Genomic DNA, 22,926 nt, shown 5'->3' on the forward strand with positions numbered 1-22,926 from the left:
GACGAGTCCCTTGTACAAATCTAAAATAATCGTTACTTCCAATTAACGTACATTAACTGGCAGTAAGGATTATTTTCGATTTTCACTCTGGGTTCAATAGCTAGCGACACCAAAATACGATATATCTTTGTCATAAATTCAATTGATTTAAATTCATATACGAAATGTTTATTACCTTCAGTAGTCTATGACCTGTAACATTAATTTGTTTATATATAGTGATCTTCCATATATTAAGGAAGGTGAACTGATTTACCGTAGATTATAATTCACTTGGATTATTTAAATATATTTTGTAATGTAGATCTACAATCTTTGTTTTATGTGTGAAAAATATAATTTTTTGCATTTTGATGTCCGAAGGATTTAACTCGACCAATTTCGATGAAATTTGACAAAAGCTTCGGTGGAACCTCAAAGATCGTGTTTGGATCTGTCACTTTACTGTCAAGTGTTTTGTTTAAATGAACGACAAGTTTGGTGTTTGGCAGCCATTTTTTGCCAGATGAATCCTATTCCCCGCCAAAGTGTCGTATATTTGAAACTAATATACCGGCATCAATGGTTGCCTATAGACACAGAGAACCGTCGCGATTCATCACTTGTGTCGATTGAAAATTTCTCTTGTTGCTTTATTTCTGTAATTGATTAATATCGTGTAGGTTATTCTAAGCCTTGGAAATTTGGCTGTAGCGCGCTGTACACGTCGGCTTCGTTCTATAAGTTTATATCAATTTCAAGAGCGTGTTTCATTTACGTTAATTATTATTTAATACCATCATATATGCGCTTAAGAAGCAGTGATAATACAAGAGAATTAGATTTGCATTCAATTAAACGTACGATGTTCCTTTGTAGTTTGCAACCTTAACTTGTATACTTTATTGAAAATATTCCCAATACTCTAAGCTTCTCAAAACACGCATACTACGTAATCTTATGATTATTTTACTTGCTTTTTATTATTATTATTTTATGTTTTGAATACGCAACGTACAACTAAAAACAGTAATGCATTGAACGTTATAAGGTGATGCATAATTAGTCTTCACATTTTAAAATGTAATTAACTATGCAGTCTCCAGGCTCTTGTACCCAGCTCTTCGTTTTCATTGACATGTCAGTAGACATCTTAATGGCTCTCGGCACGTCTAGCCAGTATACGAGTTCAACCTACGTTCGCTTCAACACGTCCACAGTTGTAGTAGTGATGGTGTCCGTTATTCTTGTCTTTAGCTTCGTGCTGTTTGCTATAGGGGTGTGATATACGATATCCTTAACATATCCCAATAAAAAGGTATTGTCATTTTACGAAGTACCACTGCTCACGTACGTGAATAAAAACTGTTTGGGTTCGGTTACAATATGTTAAAAGCCGCAAGGTTGTATTGCTTTAGTTATTTAATTTTTAAATATTGAAATAGGAAAAGATAAATTTGAACTACGCGGAATATATACAGATTAGAATCATGTGAGAGATCTTAACATTAAAGTAAGTTGAAAATGTTTCTTGCAAATGATGAAATTTGTAGATTTCAAAGTAACATTTTTTTCTCTTAATCTTGAAACTAGTAACTTCTAATAATAAGCGTAATTAAGAAAATTGCGTTAATTGCTTAAGTTTTTTGCTACAAGTGGCAGTGACACGTTCGGTATTGTGTTAAAATTAATTTCATTGAAAAGTGGCGTAAGAATACAACGTAGCGTTATTTAGTGCCATCCACAGAGGTTGTAAAGACGACGGCGTATGCGTTCTAAAATTTTCTGGGTAATGTGCTTTTCATATGTCAAATCAATCTTTATATGAACAAAATCATTGCGGAGACTATGATATCTGTATTCTGAAGTGGATATTAAAACTTTAAGTAAAATAAAGTATCGAACAATGTGTCGACCTTACCGCTTCGGCCTTCTTCATATACACACAAAGCTTGTTCTGTTCTTTATTTTACACCCATACCAGCCGTTTTTATAAATGTTTTCACTTCAAGTGGGTTTATCGTCATCATGAATTACAGTACCTAAATGAAAATTTAGTGTTTCCTTGTTTAGTCCTAATTCACATTATCTTGTGCAAAAATCTTTACAGGGTTCTTTTATGTAACTTGACACCTTAAATGTAGGGCTGGCCCCTTTATGCTGCCTTTAGTCGGGTATTTATGCAATTTGTATTATTTATTGCTCTTTAGATGAAAAACGTGTTTATATTACGTTATTTATTGCTACTGGAAGCAATACCCCATCGATACTGTTCACATCGTGGATTAAAACATTTTTGGTGACAGTAAGTACCAAGGAATAACAAATTGAAAGTAAGATAAATGTACTAGTTTGTTGAAGAGCAATAGATCTTGAGTATACAGCCAGTATTGTACACTTTATTAGACATATCTGAACTTGTTTTTTTCTTACGTTATATTGAATTATTTTGTCAATTTTAGTTCGCTTAGACATAATGGAGTTTCTAAAGATTGTGATCTGACTACAGAAGAAAATCGAAGTGTATCCGTAATTTTATCTTTTCAAATGTCAGAAAAATGAGATTCAGATGTAATTAAACTTTTTCTTGGTGGTTGGGATTAATGATTTGATCTCCGGGAAGAAACTGTATGTGTCCCTTAAAGCACGTCAGCGCTTGGTTGTTTTTGCTTTTAATTTAGGCACCGAGCATAGTGATCCAACAGTTACCTACCGCTTGAAAATATAATATTTGACTGTGAGCGAGAAAAAAAAAAAGTACACTAATGTCATTGGACAATAGGATTGTAGGGCAGCACACGAAGATGGAGATGTGTGGCTAAAGATATGACGTATATTTAATCCCTCGAGTAGAGATGTCTTGTACAAAATGCACTTAGAGCTACATTTCACGTCTAGTTTTATATTTCTCGTACTCTACACCAAACTATTTGAAAACTTAGTTATTTTCCTGTAATTTACACACATGTATATTAATCAATTTACATACCAGAGTGCGCATTATACACTTCTTAAAAACGTTTGTTTGGATGGTTCCTGTTTTGTAATTATCTTTGTTCAATAATTTGTGTTTACCGGTTTTTAAGTTCCAAGGAGTATAATCCTAAAAATTAGGGTTCGATCGTAGATGGTCTGTGATGCAAATTTTAGGCCATTTTCTTTGTAAGGAAATTGGAAAACCTGGTTTGGCCAGGTGGTTAAAGCACTCGACCAGTAATCCGCGGGTTCGAATCCTCGATACACCAAACATGCTCGCCATTTCAGCCGTTATAACGTTATGATCAATCCCACTATTCATTGGTAAAAGAGAAGCCCAAGAGTTGGCGGTAGGTGATGACTAGCTGCCTTCCCTCTGGTCTTACGCTGCTAAATTAGGGACGGCTAGCGCAGATAGCCCTCCTGTAGCTTTGCGCGAAATTCAAAATAAGCCAAACAAAAGGAAAGTGGCAGACTGCTATGCCTGTGTTCGTCAAATATGAGTCGCAAATTCGTAAATTTTCATGTTGGTCACGATATAGATAGTGACCACCTCCCAGTTTGGTGTATCTTAAATCTCACCCCCACTTAAATAAAATCATAGTGAGAGACCACCTGAACTACAAAAAAGCTAATTGGCCAGTTTTTCAAACTATATTAAATGAAACCTTACCTCCAGAAGTACTACATATTGCCGCGGACGCATCAGATATAGATGCATACTGTCATATCATCTCTGAGTGTATAAAACATGCAGCCAACATTTCGATACCGAAACAAAAACACTTCACAACAACTCATTCATGGCAACCACATAAAGACATAATACACTTAATTAAAAACAGACGTATACTCCGCAGACAGTACATTCAAAATCGCAACCCCACACTTAAAACTCAGATAAACACAATAAGGAATAAAATACGAAACTTAATCAGACAACAGAAACACGAAAACTGGTCACAAAACTGATCCTAACAATTCTGGACACACTTGAAAAGATTTACAAATACAGGAACAACAAACACAGTATATCCACCACTGGAACTGGATGGAGAAACAGCATACACTAACACAGAAAAAGCCGAGATATTTAGAAAACACGTTCAAGACACATCAGGAACCAGACATGAACAGATACTTTTATAATACAGTCACAAACTTTATTGATCAAAACAGAAGCATTTTTACACCTAAATTTCCAGTCAACACTATTACACACCAAGAAAAAACAAAAGACTGGAGCACTCATCATTTGATAAAACATATCACTGTGACAGAAGTCGTAACTGCTATTAACAACACAAAAAACAAAGCCCCTGGAGAAGATGGTATTCAAGCTATCCTCCTAAAACAAGGCACTCAGAGATTATATGAACACCTAACAGCGTTATTTAATCTCTCACTATCAGCAGGATATATCCCCGTTTCTTGGAAGGAAGCAATAATATTAATGTTCCAGAAAGAAGGAAAGCCAGCGAATAAACCAAACAACTACCGCCCGATTAGCTTAACCAGTTGTATTAGCAAAGTATTAGAGAGGATAATTAGTAATCGTCTGTCAGTTTACTTAGAAGAAAATTCAAAATTACCAGAAATTCGAAACGGATTTCGAAAAAACCGCCAAACTACAGACCACCTGATTCGACTTACAGAATCAATTACCGACAGCTTCAACAAAAAAGAATGCACTGTAGCTTGCTTTCTCGACATTGAGAAAGCATTTGACACAGTGTGGCATAACGACTTACGACATAGATTACTTGAAATGGCATTACCCCAGGAAACTATTCGCTGGCTGTCCAATTTCCTGGATAACAGAATGTGTAAAGTAAATGTAAATGGGGCCCACTCAGGGTCCTTTTCACCCGAAGCAGGAGTCCCGCAGGGAGGGGTTGTTAGCCCTATATTATTTATCATGTACGTGAGTAATATGCCTCTGTCGGACCTAAATTTAGGTTATGCATCACAGTTCGCTGACGATGTAGCAGTCTGGAAAAGTGCCCCCACTCCGTCAATAGCAGCAACGAACCTACAACCAGTCCTAAATAACATCGAAGAATATTGCCAGAAATACAAAATCAATATTCCAAAAACCCAAGTCATAGTATTCAGCAGACTGAATAAGCTGAAAAAGATCCACCAAAACTCTATATGAATGGATCACTTTTACTGACTGCTACTTCTGCTAAATTTCTAGGTCTAACCTATGATTCAAAATTAACGTGGCTACCACATATTAAAAATGTACTGATACGAATCTGGAAAAGAGCAAACTATGCAAGAAGTCTTTCAGGTAAAATCCAAGGAACATCACCAAACAACATACTTAAAATCTACAAAACGTACATTAGACCAACAATAGAATATGCATCACCTGCCTGGATTAACATAGCACCCACACATGTACAGAAACTTCAACGTATACAAAATTCAGTACTAACTTCAGCATATAAAGTACCACGCAGCACCTCAACCACATTCATGCACAAGTATGCAAACATAGATACAATAGCTGAAAGACTCTTGCATAATTCTCTAAAATATTTCAATAAGAATTGGCATAAAAATGACTTAATGTGTGATCTCGACAGATATCATGTACATGATGTAAATGGTCCTAAATACATCTCCCCTTTTAACATATATTTAAGAAATGTAACACAAGCTGGCCACTATGCACTAGACACTTAGTCCTTGTTTCTTTTTATTATTATAATTATTATTTTCTTTTGTGTGTGTGTGTGTGTGTGTGTGTTACTACAAGTAGTAGTAGCATTCTCTCAATCAAGAAAATGGAGAAAAATACAAAAAAAAATATATATATGAAAATACAAATATATATATAAAAATTAAATGAAGAAAAAAAAACTTCTTGTTCGTCCATGCATGGACTGAGCCCTGAAATGGACCTGAGTACTCTGGCCCAAAGCTTTAAAAAAAAAACCCTAAAGACAGACGCTATAATCGTTCGGGAGGGAGGAAGAGGTCAAATGTACCTGACCCTCCTGGGTATTTAACAACATCAATACCCAAATACCGACACAGTGAAACTTGGTGGCAGACTGCATTCGTCTCTTTTAACACTAAATATGTTCTACGTTTTTAAATGCAAGTTATTCCTACTGAAAAGTGGACATTCATAGAAATAACACACTCAAAGTTACAGTTAAAAATTACTAACTGAAGTCATGTCAGAGTTCAGACTCAAGAGAAATATTGACACTGGTAATATGTTTATTTTACTTGCAAATAATTATCTATAAAGTTTATTATATATGTATTGTTTACCTCAAACAATTACTCCTTTTTAAAAGTATAATTTTCTGAATGAGAAGGTTAAAGACTTGTGGTATTAAAAATAATTCGTATTTTTTCCTACGTTTACAGTGCGGGTCAGTGAAATCATTATCTTATACTATATAACAAGACTAAGCACATATCTCATACAATGATTTTATTAGAAAAAAATTCACAAAAACCTCTGATGGAATATTTAAAAACTGTTCCTAAAACTTGTATTTAATTAGAAAAGGTGTGGTTGGAAAATTATAAAAGAAAAATTGAAAACGTTTAAATACAACAATTATAAAAATAAAGACATCATAAAATACGTTGATTTTTTAGAATTTAAACCCAAATTATATTTGAAAATATCCTATATTTACATTAGTATAGTCATGATTAACCACATCATAATTGTGTAATTTGCTGTGACAGCTCATCCATGATTCTGACTTATTTCTGTGTACTTTAGTTTTGTTCCAATACATACAGAACATAACGTACAAATTAAAAAAATATGAAGAAAATTTGAAATAAGGTTTGTAACAATACAAACGTTTAAAAAAGATGTAAATTAACTTTCACATTTGTCAACCTTAAGCGGTTTGTCGCCTTTAAAAGATAACGTTCTTCTTGAAACAAACAATTTGGAAAAGGCCTAACAATTCCCCTGAACTATTACAGTTTCTCTAAATTTTCGTGTTATCTTACTTGATTATTAGTGCAAGTGACAGCAAATTGTATCAAGACAATACTATTACAGTATTTCCAACTCAACAACAGCACCCTTGCCAAACATAAGTTGTAGCAGATTAACAGCGACATAAAATGTTCACACACAAAACAGGATATACCTACAATCTTTTTGTTTAAGCACAGCCTTTAATTTGCATATTATATTCTAAGGAGTGCATTCAATATGTAAATAATGATGATAAAGTTGGACGGATGTATACTCACTATTAAATTTTAATAATACATTACTTTTAAATACAATGTATTTTGGGCTTATTTCGTGTTCCTTCAAACCACTTTTATTCCAGGTTTATTACTGTACTTTCAATTAACACTTTCAGTAACTGGCGTTCTTACGAGTATTCATTACATTCCACGTAAAACCTTTAGCTTCATTACTATAATATACAATCAGTATTTAATCTTGTCGTTATAATTTCTGTACAACGTAGAGCTCTACTGGTACATTTTTTATTTTTTTAGCTTTGTCAATGCATTATTTCACAGTTTCTAACTTTACTGTTACAAATATCTCAATCTTGCATGCTTTGGCTGTCCAATAAATATGATTGATACATATAATACTATTAAGTTTATTGTTACACTTATAAGCAGTAAGTATCTTTGTAACATTTAATTTCAAATTCATATGTCAGAGTCGAAGTTTCCTAAGTTTTTTTGTTTCAGTGTTACACATTAACTTTCTTCTAAGTGTAATATTACCATTATTTTTCTCTACATTTCAAGTTACCTTGTTTAATTTTTTTATACATCTAACCTATTTTACTGAATTGTTAATTTTATAGGTATAGCCTTGCCTTCTTTACATGCAATTCAATTTATATATTATAAATTTGTTTGGTCCTGGTCTAGCTATACCATTACTATTACATTTTACAACTGTTTGAAATTTGCACTTTAAACCTTTGTTTCAAATTATTAAAAATGTGTTTTATATGTTTAAAAATTTGCAAGTTTTGTCACCCAGCAGATGCATATAGACCTGCTATATACATTCACATCTGCTTGTCATAATCCCAGCTTTGTATAAAAGTTCTTGTCTCAAATTTCCTGTTAGGTTTCTTTTAAGTGTAACCCTGCTACAACATTTACTAGGTCCACTTTGTAACAACACTGTTACATTGTATTGTTTGACTTGCATCTAAAGCTCCAAGCAAAACTGCTGCTACATGCACAGGAAAAAATGTTTCCAGCATTTTCTTCATCCACCTACAAGCAACACTTACTTTCAGAGACGTGATGGTCATGGCCGTGGTAATCCAGAAGTACGTTATTATTAAGAGATTCAACCACTGATGTCTTTTGTCTACTCAGAATCTAATGAAAAGAACATTTCAAATGTTATTACTCATTTGCTCTTGAGTTTGTAGACAAAAAATTAATTTAGAGAAAAAAAATGGAAAGGAGATACAATAAGACATATGGGGTCAAATCTAAAATTAGATGAATAATATAGCATCAGATAGGAGTAATGACATCACAGGGGACCTGACCCCCATTATTTAGCACCAGCCCTGCATACAGTTTTAAAATAATCATGAATCTTGCAGACATTTTTTTAATATCTTAGTTGTATTTAAAAGAAAACTAATTTTATCTTAAGTTCTTTCTTTAATATTAAAGCCACTAAAACAAGAACACGCACAAATGGAGTAGCATATACATACAGGTAATTAAGAGATTTATTTAAAATACACATTATTAAAAACAAACAGTTTTAGAAATGCTCATGGCTTCCTGTTTACACTAATTTTTTAAAATGTTTTTTTACATATAAAAAAATGTATTTCAGAATTACGATTCTTCCAAATCTAGTATTCTTACAATTCAGTAACAAGTAAATTGGCAGAATAACGGTAACACAGACACACACAGAGGAAAAATTTGCAGAAAGATAAGTTAGGAACGTACATTTGATACAAGGCACTTAACTGCATCCTCAATGTTAATGTTATCCTTTGCTGAAGTAAGGTACCATCCAATGAATCCATTGTCTTCACAAAACTGTTCCATCTGTGAAGGAATGTTTACTATTCCCTCTTTTGGCATGTCACACTAAAATAATGAATAGACATCAACTTGTTAGATCTGAACACTTACTAAATTTTCCTTGGTTAATTAAGCCTCATAACAATCAACCACACAAAATTTTATATCTGGGAAAATAAACAGCAAAAATATATAAATTACACAAGGTATGATTTTTTTTGCACCACCCCTTATCAATGGTGCAAATCATTATAAATAGTTGTCCATCTCCATTATAAACTACTGCTCACAGAATACCACATCTTTAGGCAAACATAGCTTGAAAACCATAACAATCCCTACTTAGTTCTTTTACCACTACAGCTAAGCCACACTAAGAACTGAGAATATTTCACAGCTTCACATTACAAGTCACTGCTAATGTTTAAGTGGCTACTTTTGTATTTAAGTATAAAATATGTAGTTTTTCTTACTTCATAGAATGTTTTAAGACGTTATATTTTCACACAAACTTATCACTTGATGTTTTGTCCACTTAAACATCCTACAAGGACATTCTTAAAAACCGATTGCCTGTAATCACATCAACCATATTAAACTTATATTTAAAATGTATACATTCTGGAGAGAGAGACAGAAGCATTTTACTCTAGAATAAATATGCTCCTTAACTTCAGTTAGTATTGAAAGATATTAAAAGTGTAAGAATACATTATTTATAATGTTACTAGAAAAAACTCTTTTTTTTTAAATCTGTAGTGCATAGTAGAGATTTAGGAATTTTGCCAATAAAGAAAGAATAAAATGATAACTCTCCAGATAGTTCTTATAATTTTAGCTCTGATGAAACCAAAATTTTATTTTTTAGCATTATTATAATTTTGATATATTCTACAAATATAGAAAAACAAAATATTTCCATCAGTCCACTGAATCCACTATAGCATTATCTTAAATTATATTTTTCTGTTTATTAATAGTTGTTCAATAAATGCCCTTTTTTAACTAAATCTAAACAGTAACTTCAAAATTTAAAAATAATATTATTTTCTCAAAACATTTGCTGTTTAAGAATTTTAACAGATGCCAACATACAGGTTTTAAAGCAGTTTCTATTTAGGATGAATAATTATGTAACAAGTCAATTTTGATTGTTGACAGAACTTTCCCATTTTATGTAAAGAGTTTATTTAAATACTACAGTACTGAAACACTAAAGTTAAAAACCAACCTTGTTTGCTAACAGAACACAAGGTACATCACTTCCATCTGGTAGATGGACTTTACTGTTAAGATCATTCTTCCATTTCATAACAGCATCAAATGTAGCTATTCTTGTGACATCAAATACAATAAAGGCTCCAACAGCTTCTTTGTAGTAAACTCTTGTCATGTTCCCAAACCTTTCTTGTCCTATTTGAAAAAGGTTAGAAAATTTAAATAAATTACAAGAAAATTCCTCCAAGTGCTGTATATAATCTTTCTTTTTTTTTTTTTTCACTTAATCACAACCAGAAATCAACTTGCAGAGTTCATTTTTCAGCACAAACAAACACCCGATACTAAGTTTCTGAAGTTATGACTTGTAAACATTATACAATTACAACTTGAATATTTATATCAAGTGAAATAGCTCACAGTTGGATATCTGTAAATCTCCACACCTATACTGACACTATATTACAGTTAACTTTTGTTTAGGCTTAATAATTGTCACATTAGGTAAAATTGTGCAAAGAAATCAAATTATGATTAGGCTAAAATTTAACGACTTATTTATATCAGTGACAGTACAGTTTATTTGCTACAAGTTTTAAGCAGGTATTTTACAAAATTATTTGAAATAGCGATACCTGCAATATCCCATAACTGGAGCCGTATAAGTGTGTTGGTATCCCAGTTGATCACCTTAAGAGCAAAGTCAACTCCAATCTGAAGTACCAGTGTTAAGAAATTCCCAATTGAAACAAAGGTTTAATATACCATACAACACACGTGTATTATGAAACTACAGTTTTATATTAGGTGTCCAATATTACGACTAATCAAGGATATGGAATTGCACTCAACAAAACAGTGCTAATTTCATCTGGCGAGCTACAACAACCTAAATCGTTTTTGAAAATAAAATAAACATCACAAGCACTAAGTTAATATATTATTTAAACAAAAAACAGGTTTAAGTGTCAACGTTCTCAAAACAGATACACTTAAAAATAAATTAGTTTACCAAAGCTCTATCACATAACAAAATGATAATTTAAAAGTAGACACACAACTAAATTATAACACTTGACATTGATAGACCTAATATTTATGACGAAAATCATGTTAGATTCTAGTTTTGTTTTCATACATGTATCCGAAATTTATAGTAGGAGTTAACGTGAAAAATGCTATACTGTAACATGACTTTTAATCACAAACATTAAAAACTTAACCAATATGCCAGCTTTGAGTGTTTAAAACGAACCCCATAATGACACATCTTTGTCGCCTTTCTAAATTAACCTGAAATCAAGAACGTTAAATGGTATCATATAAGCTATTTTTTAAACAGCTTGAGGTAGTGTAACTTCTTTTTTTTTACATTACAAATTCTCATTTCACTTTATATCTAAAGAAACTTTACAGCATCAAAATCCAGATCGTTATAAACGAGCACCTAGCTTAAGCCCATAGTGAATCGGAAGCAAGTTTGCAGATTTAAAATACCAAACACCTATTTTAGAAAATAGTGGTTGGAAGAGTACTGATATCCCATTGCGTAGTTTTGTACTTAACCACAAACAGAGCAACCTTAAACACCTGCGATTAAAAACTTAAGTGATAAATGATTTGCGTACATTTCGTGTAAAGACAGTCCTTTAATTCATGTCCATTAGAGTAAGTCCCAGCCAGTCATGTCACGTTTTAAAATCACCAGTGATATTGTCTTGATAAATTTCGATATAAATTTGATCGTGGTCATTCCTTCTGTTCTAAGCTGTTAAAAACTACTTATCAAAATTGATCGTAGCCTTACAATAGGGTAACACTGAGCAGATCTAGGTGTGTGTTTTCAAAACATGTACAACTATTTTATTAAGTCAGAAGCATCAAAGCAATAACTAATATCTTTTGAGCTCTTTTTAAAAAACGAGACTAGAAAAGAAATAAAAGAAGTGCACAGATAATGTTTCTCCTGAATTTAAATACTCGGAAAGGATACTGTTGCTCTGTAGTGTTGAGAGAAAAACTGGTGAACATAACGTTTGATGATGCTGGTTTTACCTGTTCCAAGTTCACCAATTACCAAAATCTTATAGAGATGTTCCCTGCGTTCTGCTCTTTGAGACTAGGAAAAAAAAACCAAAGAAAAGCTTATTCTAAGTCCGAAAATCGCACGCCTTATTCCTTAAGGATAAAGTATTAAACAATAATTAACGTCTAACTATACATTGCTGTATGAAACTAAAGATATAATTATGTATGTTACTGATATTTATTCATTGACAAACCATCACCTAATGACAGCAATGAAAGTGTCGTATCTAGTGGAATTGGAAATTTAAAAATGGCGAATTATAAAAAGGAAGATAGTACCAATGAAATAATAATAAAATACGAACATTAACAGTGTTTATTTTTATTTTATTAAAACTTGAGTGTTTGTATACTTCATTTTCAAATTAATTAACGATGAGAAGTAAGGCTTAGTTAAATAGCTGTTCGAACAATTATAACAGGGTAACATCTATCTCTTTCCAGGAATTAGTAATTGTGTTCAATCAATCCTGAAGGAAGCGATCGTAATCCAGGATTTTCAGTTAGATGACAACCAGCATTATACTTTAATTCAAGTTAAAGCATAATATAAATAAATATATTTATTTATAACAATCGCAACTATTCTATGATCCGATTTGCTGTGGCTAAAAATAAGTTGAAAGACGAACAAATATACCAATGGAATATACCCATTGCAAATAATGTTAAGCTAATGAACATAATGTTGTAGCCCAAACCTGAGTAAACATAAAAATGGCTGCAGCAAAAATATGACTAATAAAAGATATATACAGTATAAATTTACTTCTGCTTAAAAGAATTTCACGTGCCGCGGCTATTGAAGATTCTCTCTTGTTTCTCCATACATTAATTTGTTACTATGTTCAACTTCTTAAATTATATTCCTATTTTCCCAGTTTCTCCCGTTAGTTATTGTGTAAATACCTGTAGCATATTTATTTTACATAGAAACGTCTACTAGTACTTTGATCTCCCCAGCATATGTGCTAGTCAAGTTTCACATTTTCGGGTAATACGTCTCGACAGATGTATAATACAATACCGAGTAAGTTTGTTATATCTGGCTGAAGGTATAACACAACACCAAGTTCAACACATGTTTTGTCATCAGAATTGTACTAGTTTTCATTGTGACCCTAATATATCATGTTTTGTACAGCTTCATAGACTATGTATTGCTAATCAGCCACATGGAGACAAGTAGGCTATTTACAACAGCCTAGCCTGGGATCGTCATTGGAATCGATAAGTTAATTATAATCTTCCTTCAAGGGGGCACTGGAAACTATAACATACATCCATTAAGAAAGTACTCAATATCTGCCGAATCTACTCAATTTCTTTTTGTACATTATAGTCTGTTTTTATCAAATAAAACAAAAAGATAACGTTCGAATTATATCCCAAATGAGTTCACTGTTAAGTGAACATGTACGCTACTCACTTATTAAACAACTTTTAAATTTTGCCAATTCCTCGCGAGAGTTATTGCGTAAAATTCGACGTCTAATTTCTGAAGTGCTTAAAAATAAAAAACAACAACTCCCGAATATGATGGGAGTCACGTCAAGACAAATGGTGCCACAACACCTACAGCACCTCTTTTCACTGTATGATTTACAAAGCGTAGTTCAATCATTATTTTATGGTGCAGATAGCCGAGTTGCTTTGCGCCATAAAACAACCAACCAATCACTATTCAGTTGAAACTCAGTACCGTTTATAACATAAAAAACTAAAATTAAAGAATGGGAGTTAGAGAAAGAAATAAAAAGAATTAAAGTGACTTAAACAACTCTAGCAGAAAGACAGAGTGAAAGTTTGTATCTCAAGGCGGCTCGTTACCAAATGTTAATCTGAAGATAACCTGAGAACGTCGAAAGGTGGTTCTCTATTTTAATACCCATACCAGCCGTCTTGAGATGCACTTTTACTTCAAGTGCGTTTCTCGTCATCACGAAGCGTGAAGGTTTAAAGCGGAGAAAATGGCTATCGTCATTTAAAAATAAGCTCACGTGTTTTATTATCGACGCAAATAAAATCAAACAACGCTATGTGTACTTTTAAAGTTTTTATTCATCGTAAATGCAGTGACGGGTTTAGGGAATTTGGCTGGCCATACAAACACACCCAACCCTAAATCAACCATCGAGGTGCCCAAACGTGATTTGCTCTAAATCTCTGGAGATTTTTGCCAAGTTCCTGCTTCTGGAAAAGCATGGTGAAATACAAGCGTGTGGAGATAACGTACGCATATTGCGTCACGATTATAAACTACGTTTGTAAGAAGCAGACGCGATCTGCTTTTACGTGTTGCTCTGCACACAAATGACAGTCGTATTTGGCACGAGACTAAAACAGTGACCAAAGTTCAACCTATAGCGACGTCTCTTTTGACGTATTCAAACAAAACCTTCCGTCATCAATTTACGTGCCAGTCTTTACATAGTACTGGCAAGGAATAATAATAATAATAATTAAAACATCGTATTCTAATACAGTAATAGAAGCGAAAGTATTAGTGTGTGTTTTATTACAGTAAAGCCACATCGGACTATCCGTTGAGTCCATCGACGGAAATGGAACCCCTGATATTAGCGTTGTATCTCCGTAGACTTACCTCTGTACCAGCGAGGGACGAAAGTATTAGTTTATTAAAAGTTGAGTGTATACTGCTATTGAATAAAAACATGTGTATTCAACCAACTGTTTCATTTTTAGCTTGTATCCGTTCTTTATAACGAGGCCACACTGAGCTATCTGTTATGCCTACTTCGGGGAATCGAACTCCTTAACTTTAAGCATCCGTAGACTTACCAGGAAACATTTCACTTGCGTGTATCATTCTAGGTAGGGCGCCCCTGGAAACTTGCGAGTAGAAGTGTAGTTTAATCAGCGATTCACATGGTTCTATCAGTATTATTGTTTTTAAAGAAATAAGATACAACTTCTATGTCTACAGCACATTACCAAAAAAAAATCCTGATTTGTTTATCGAATTCCACAACGAAGAGTTAAGCACTGAGCAAAGGAAAACAACCATTATGGCGGTCGTAACTTTGTTAAAATGTTTATAAACGACGAATGATCAAACGTGTGCCATGGTCTGCTACCAAAATCGAACAAAAAGTGTATGGTCAGCGCATTCAAGTTTTAGTGGGTCATAATATCAATGTTGATTGGACAATTATAATCAACTTCTGATTAAAACAGCCTGTTTAATATATACCGTTTTTACTTATAACGGTCAGAATGCATTTATTCATCATTTGGATACCGTTGGTGTTAACGATATTTTCGGCTGTAATCCCAATAATACCTCACACAAATCAACCATCTTAAGATTATTAGATTAGTCGTAAACCTACACACTACGCTAACAATACAAAATAATTATCATAATAATAGTAATAAAGAGGAAAACTCTTAACCAATACATTTAATGTACACAAACATACAAGCAGTTATACAATAATTACAATTTTTCTTTGGAAAAGCTGAAACCGTGAAGGTGTATAGACGAGTTGCAGTTAGTCACGCAATCACGTGATATAAACTTGTTTATGCCGCCATGTTGGTAGGCTAGATGCCGCATCAGTGCGCCTCAGTTAGCTGGTCAGCAGTTCGTTTCTCATAACAGTTCTGAATTATTTTGACCATGGTGACTACATGCGTAGCTGTTGGTTGTCAGAACAGACAAGACCGAGATCCAGGAAAGAGCTTTCACCGTTTTCCGTCGGATCCTGAGCGTAGATCTCGATGGATCGCTGCAGTAAAGCGAGAAGGTTGACAGCCTACCAGCTCGAGTCGTGTTTGCAGCGACCATTTCTTTCTGAGTAACCACTATTTCTGCAGGACATAATAAATATATAGTTTAGATTACAAATATAGGAGGGTTCTGAAACCAGAAACGAAATGCAATCGTTCTATAGTTGTGTTGAGGCTGTACAAATATAATATAATATTATATATATAAACAGCTAATTGTCAAAAAATTACGTAATATGTTTATTTTTGTATTACAGGTAAGAGTGATGACCCCTTTTTCCCTGATTACGTTCGTTCACAGTTCCAATGTGTGTCTTCTCCACACAAGAAAAAGTCAAAAGTCGCTCTGGAAACATTCAACAGAAGATCAGCCTCCAAAAAGCGAAGACGATGTGGTGGGTTTTTAATTGTTAAACTTCTGTTAAAACCATAAAAAATGTTTATTTCAGTAACCTATGATGTGTTTGATTTTTGAGTATTTTTTCATATAAGTATGTCCTTTGTAACTTTAGGTTTCTGATAACCATTTAATAAACAAATATATATAAATCAATCACAAGTAGTTTTCATTTTGTTTCAGTAGTGTCCCAGAGTGAATTCTGCTCCTGCTGAGTACTGCGTGGAAGCTGCTGATGAACAGGAAGGTGGACATCAAATTCCACACATAACCAGAGAGATCTCCATACAGACTGATCTTAGTATGACTGATATTGAAGCTTTACAGACAGTGTCAGCAATTGAGAACTGAAAATATTGCTCTCCGTGAATAATTAAATTTATTAAATAATAAAAATTATTGTGTACGAGTAGCAGTAGGAATATTTGCGAGGAGACATTAAATTGTATTTAAACTGAATATATAAATGTTTAATACATGTTAACTCTGTTTTGTTGACAATTATCTCATGAAAAAAAGCTCCAACAAACTCTTGTGGGTAACTAAGTTGGTGCTCAGGTAAGTAAAAAACATTTACCTTGGCTTTGATAACAAAGAGAAATTGTGCATCTGTGACTATCTGTGCTTGTGACACTTCATGCACCCACCCAGCTGTAAAAACTTGTTGGCTTCCAGGCTCTTGTAGGACTTCAGTTTCTCTCCAGTGTATGATGATGTGGTGTTAATGAGGTAATGATTAATGTCATTGTACTGAATGTCAGATTTTGGATGGGCATCAATGAAATTGGTGAAATTTTCAGGCGATATCAGATATGGGTCGACTTTGATGGCACTGATTTTATCAATATAACTATCCCGATGATTATAACTCAAGCCTTGTGCATAATCAGATAAACATATAGGTCCATTCATATTGAAGATCGATCTGATATGACAAATGACAACTTTTACACCACGCGGTCACAGTTCACAATGTATACATCCATACATACGGTCGATTGCGCTGCCTGGTGTTGTTGCCCACCAATATGGCGTCAGCATTGAAATCACGTGATCAGTGACATCACATGCAAAGCCACTATAGATTCAAGACTGAACAGTCAGGAAGATCAAGATTCACAAGATTTTTGTACAGAATTCAGGCTACAACCCGCCTCCTAAAACTCCGAACACATTTGTCCCTAAATTAGTGATGTCGAGAAAACCCACTTGTAGAGAAATATATATGCAACCCAAAAGAGCCGTTTTTGCATATATATGTTCCTAAATTAGCTTTACACACACAGCACTGTATGCTTGCAGACCAAAGACACACACTAAATGAACTTTACAAACACAGCACTATATGCTTGCAGACCAAAGACACACACTAAATGAACTTTACAAACACAGCACTATATGCTTGCAGACCAAAGACACACACTAAATGAACTTTACAAACACAGCACTATATGCTTGCAGACCAAAGACACACACTAAATGAACTTTACAAACACAGCACTATATGCTTGCAGACCAAAGACACACACTAAATGAACTTTACAAACACAGCACTATATGCTTGCAGACCAAAGACACACACTAAATGAACTTTACAAACACAGCACTATATGCTTGGAGACCAAAGACACACACTAAATGAACTTTACAAACACAGCACTATATGCTTGGAGACCAAAGACACACACTAAATGAACTTTACAAACACAGCACTATATGCTTGCAGACCAAATCACACAATTTCAGGATTGCTCCCTTTACATCGCCCAGAGACTTCGGACCTGACTAGAGGGAACCAATACAATAAGTGTGAGAATCGGCGGTGGACCTTCACCTGACCTCCCACACTGCGTGACCTACAACAGACTGGAGATCAAACGGTCAGTTGAACGCTGAAAAGAGAAGGAATATAAACTCTTTCTCTCAAATTAAAAAAAAAAAAAAAAATCCTATCTTTGGGCTCTAACCCATGAACTTTCTCTTTGCTGTTAGAAATTAAAATGAATAATATCGTTGGATTATTATTAAGTAGGGATCAGCACACGTATGTTTAATCAAACAAAAATATTAACACACAAAAAGTGCCATCTTAAACTTGAAATAAATAAACACAGACTGAAGATCAGTTTCCCATGTTTCTCTTCAATTCAAAATTTCAAAACAATATAGGAGTAATACGCTATGGCATTTATTGAGCCCCGTTGTATTAAAAAATAAAAATAAACGTCAATTTCTTTGTTTCGTTATCTTATCAGGTTTCGTTTTATATTCCTGCATTATTGTTCATTTCGTTTTTGATAACATTATTTTATCGAAATAAAATAAATAAAATCTTTTAATTCAAAATACACGTTTTACCAGAGAATGTAGATAAGAAAAAACTTTTGTTGGGGTGATAGCAGTCAGTTATTTGTTTAAAAACATAAAACACTTTAGTGAATAGAACAACACAGAATTAGCTAGAAAACTTCTTAGATTCTGTCAAATACCGTTTCAAGCCATCCCTTTTCGCAAATATAATTTATTTTCACTAAATGTGTGTATTCCTAACACAAAACAAAACTGAAATACTATCATTCTTTAAGCATGTTTCGTTGTGCCAGTGGTGTTCCAGTGTTCCTTCCGTAGCGATATTTTCGTCAATACGTCAATTTAGTATTTTAAGTTCATATTATAACCCTGTTATGATTACTCTTTAAAAAAAATCACTCGATCACCTGAGATCCTTGAAAGGATAATTGTTTGTCCATGATTCTACTGAACCAAATCTTCACTTCTCTTAAATTATTTATGCATCCAGTAACGCTGGAGAGAAACGAGATTAAAACTCACTTGTTGAAGTAAATTATCAAATGAAGTTAGTTTTCTCCTCCGTAACTTTGTCTTTTCTCCAAGTTTTCTCTGCTGTCATACAACGCCTTGAACACAAAGGGCCAAGTTTCGAAATTGCGCCAAAGTTTTTCTATCCGCTCCTCAAACTAGCCTCAATATTTTTTTCAAAAGTAATTTTTTTAGATATTCTGAAACGAAATTTAGTCGCTTGTGATTTAAACACACATTAGAATTTTATTATCCAGATAAACCATTCTATATCTGAAAGATCCATTATATTCTTACGGGGTGATCTCAATGTTATTTAATACGAACCGTCAGACCTCAAAAGCTATTTCTTGAATGTTATTACGACTTTTTTTTTTTTTAAATTGTTTCAACATTTATCATTCCATAAAGCAGGATACAATCACCAGTGATGAGCGAACATTCGTCTCTTGCATGTTTGTTCAGAATTCTGCGCAATGTTACACAAAGACTATCTGTGCATAACCGTCTATAATTTGAAACTGAACAACTAAATGGAATGCTACTAGTTAACAATATCCACCACTAACTATTTTTGATCGAAGAGTAAAAAATAGTCATCTCTTTAAAGTGCGAAATACGCTTTTTGCAGAAACGGGTTACAAACCGTAAACCCGCAAATTAACAGTCCGGGTACACTGACCATAAGGCCGCACTCGATCCCTAGGGTCGTTCAACTACGTTTCTGAACAAAAGAAAAATACCCTTAGGAACAATGTGCATTTATTTCAGCAATATAACACCCTGATAATGTATCACGTGCTGAATTAGTTTTATCGATAACATCCAACTGCATTACATCAAACGTAAAAATATTATGAAATTTACTGTAAGGCAGTTATTAAGTAGGCAAGTTACTCATTAGAGTTATTAAAAATCAAACGTGTTTATTCGAACTGGAAGTCTGATTATAACACGAAATTAGTGAAAAAGCTCGAGTATAAGGGAAATCTTCCTCCTATACAAAACAAATTCCCCTGCACAGCCGTATTCTTTACACAAGCGACTCACGACGAAAGCAAAATTAAATTACATAAAAACAGATGTATAGTGAAATTTATACTTAAATTTTTGAGAATTCTAAACAACTTGTCAACTTTATTAATTCGGTAAGTTCTTAGCATCATTGCTATATGTTACTCAAATTGCTCTGTAAATAAAGGATAACTATGAATGAAAAGCATTTCAAAACACTGTAGATATCGTAATCATTTACCTCGGCCACGAGCCCTGTGACGCAACATCACGTGACTCAAATACGTAACTGAAGCACCTTGACAACTCTAATCATCACACAGTAGCTGTTGTGTAGATGTAACAGTCTATGCTGCCTACAGTCAGTATTAACAGACGTCTACAAATCAATACGCTTGTAATACATTATTTTAGGTTTTAAAATATTGAAACTATATTGTGATTTTGTTAGTTTTAAGGTTTTTTAATTTAATCTTTAATTTCAGATTCAGAAATCAGTACGTCTTTAGGACTAAAGTGAAATAAAAGAAACTATCATATTAGCAGAAAACACTGGGAGATATTTCAGAATATAAAATTGTTCAAAACATTTTAAAATATTCCTTAAGAATTGTAGTTTAATGTTCGCCTGTTCCAAGCATTTATGCGTTAAAATGGAATTGCGCGCGCGAACAAACACAAAGACTTACTCTACTAAAGTCCATACAAATTCATTTTGCAAGTAGCGCAAAATCAATTAATCACAGCCCAGTAACCCGTTTGTAACAGTTTAAAAAGGCATGAATTATCTTTAAAAGATACCGACCACGTGCTATTGGCACGATGGCCATGTCTCGTGACTTGAAGCTGAGCTCTACTTCTGCTGGTTTTTAAGCCTCGCGACTTTCATTTTTATCTAAACCCATGTAAAGGTTTAATTACAACTGTTGTCGTCTTACGAAATTAAAGCCTACGTATAATAAATGAAAAACTGACTACTGAAATATTTAGCGCTACATAAAATACTTTAAATAATATAAGATTCATCATGAATGAAGCAAGAGGTCGTTTCTATAACTAGTACAAATAGTTTTAATAACTTAAACCTTGTATTAAGTGGATAAGTTCGTAGTAACTAAAGGAATTAAAGTATTTAATGTGTCTAAAGTTATTTAGCGCATGTCAAAACAGATTCACTTTGGTGTATAGAGCAATCTAATGAAATGATTTTTCTCCAAAATTAAGAGAATGCTAGTCATAAAAATATTATTAGTTGAGTGCATTGTTGCATGACGTGTTTTCAAGTTATTTAAACAACTTAGTCAACTGAACTGGCAACTGTGTAAAACTCCTACATGCTTTACAAACGCTAAGCAAAAGGAAGTACAATAAGTCTAACATAGCGGATACAACAAGCTTCAGTCTTACCACTTCAGTTGGATGATTCATTCGGTTTGGAGCCATAACACACTTCGACGGGCTTTTCGACTAACTCAGTTATGTTTGTACGTTGTGTTTTTCACCGTCCACTGACGTTACAACACCGCCAACAAACGACCAGATTTAGAATGAAGTTTTCGTCTGTAAATGCGCTACTAAACACTACGTGCACTAAGGTGTTGCGTAACAGCAACAAAGCTAAAGAGTCACGTGACTGGTATAAACCATTACGATCTGGGCTCAGCGATTCGGAATATTAATTGTGAACGTAGTGAATCGAAGGTAAAAATTATCTAAGGTGAGATATAAATTATGTCAAAAATCACTTTTTTTCTTTATATAGACATGATGACATAGTTTCTACTAGAAAAATAGTGAAAATGTACAAACAATATTTTTCAGAGTAAAGGTCATATTTTAACCAGTGTTTGAGTTAAGAGATCCAAGACTGTTCGGCATTAACTGTAGGTTTTAATAAGTTTTCGTATTAAATGTTACGTTTAATTTGCCATAAACCGTAAATAAAAGAAAATACATAAAAGGGCACAGCTCTCCTTGACACAAGTTGGCCCTTGAATGCAAGTACTTAACTAGACTAACTAATATTTTTTCGCAAGTATTAAACCGGGTGGGCCCTGTGACACAAGCACTTATTGCATGGTATTTAGCACTAGTTTTCACATGTTTAACAAAGCTTGTTCGCTAACACAGATACTTAACGTACCTAACTCTTCATTTAGATACTAAACAAAGTAGGCCCTTAAACGCTGATAAATAGTGTGATCATCTTTGTTTCCAGATATTAAACAAAGTGTTATTTTACCGAATATATTTTCAACAGTGATCAGTTGGTCACTAAGTAGTTGAAAAGGATTGTCCTATGTGATGTAATCTATACAATCTCGTCATCTTGATGTCGCGGGAAGATGATCAAGCTCAAAGATCAAAGGTAAAATCACACAAGTCAAATCATACAGAATATCAACCAACTTGCTACATCGGTATATTCTACTTTGTAGCTGTCAGGGTTTTAACATATGTGTAATGAGGGTTCTTCTACAGTAGATGTTTGTGATTTCTTGGCGATAAAATCTAACAATAGACGGACAACACACAATACACTTGATTGAAAATAATATATTAACAAGTGAAACGTATGTACAAAAAGTATTTATGCTATATAATATTACAGTTGTATCTAAAACTAAATAAATTCTTTTCTTGTCTAAAGT

At 33.5% G+C, this 22,926-nt stretch overlaps 2 protein-coding genes across 4 annotated transcripts; one reads left to right on the forward strand and one right to left on the reverse strand.

Moving 5' to 3' along the window:
- Window positions 1–6,395: 6,395 nt before the first annotated feature.
- LOC143233716 (ras-related protein Rab-32-like) lies at window positions 6,396–21,889 on the reverse strand. Its single transcript, XM_076470264.1, has 6 exons — window positions 21,683–21,889; window positions 12,197–12,322; window positions 10,839–10,917; window positions 10,217–10,398; window positions 8,908–9,051; window positions 6,396–8,313 (listed from the first exon to the last, which is right to left on the reverse strand). Exons 1-6 carry the CDS (start codon window positions 21,716–21,718, stop codon window positions 8,206–8,208), a joined length of 675 nt encoding a protein of 224 aa, XP_076326379.1. The 5' UTR covers window positions 21,719–21,889; the 3' UTR covers window positions 6,396–8,205.
- On the forward strand, window positions 14,252–18,636 carry LOC143233717 (uncharacterized). Of its 3 annotated transcripts, none has more exons than XM_076470267.1 (3): window positions 14,252–14,936; window positions 16,302–16,439; window positions 16,628–18,636. In XM_076470267.1, the coding sequence occupies exons 1-3, from the start codon at window positions 14,856–14,858 to the stop codon at window positions 16,790–16,792; spliced, it is 384 nt and encodes a 127-aa protein (XP_076326382.1). In that variant the 5' UTR covers window positions 14,252–14,855; the 3' UTR covers window positions 16,793–18,636. The 3 variants fall into 3 exon arrangements, 2 of the variants coding, with proteins under 2 accessions (XP_076326382.1, XP_076326383.1); XM_076470268.1 differs by lacking the exon at window positions 14,252–14,936 and adding an exon at window positions 15,843–16,112; XR_013018283.1 differs by lacking the exon at window positions 14,252–14,936 and adding an exon at window positions 15,849–16,112 and having other exon boundaries at window positions 16,625–18,636.
- Window positions 21,890–22,926: the final 1,037 nt, after the last annotated feature.

Source organism: Tachypleus tridentatus, chromosome 12 (genome assembly GCF_004210375.1).
Source record: "Tachypleus tridentatus isolate NWPU-2018 chromosome 12, ASM421037v1, whole genome shotgun sequence".
Lineage (NCBI taxonomy): Eukaryota > Metazoa > Arthropoda > Merostomata > Xiphosura > Limulidae > Tachypleus > Tachypleus tridentatus.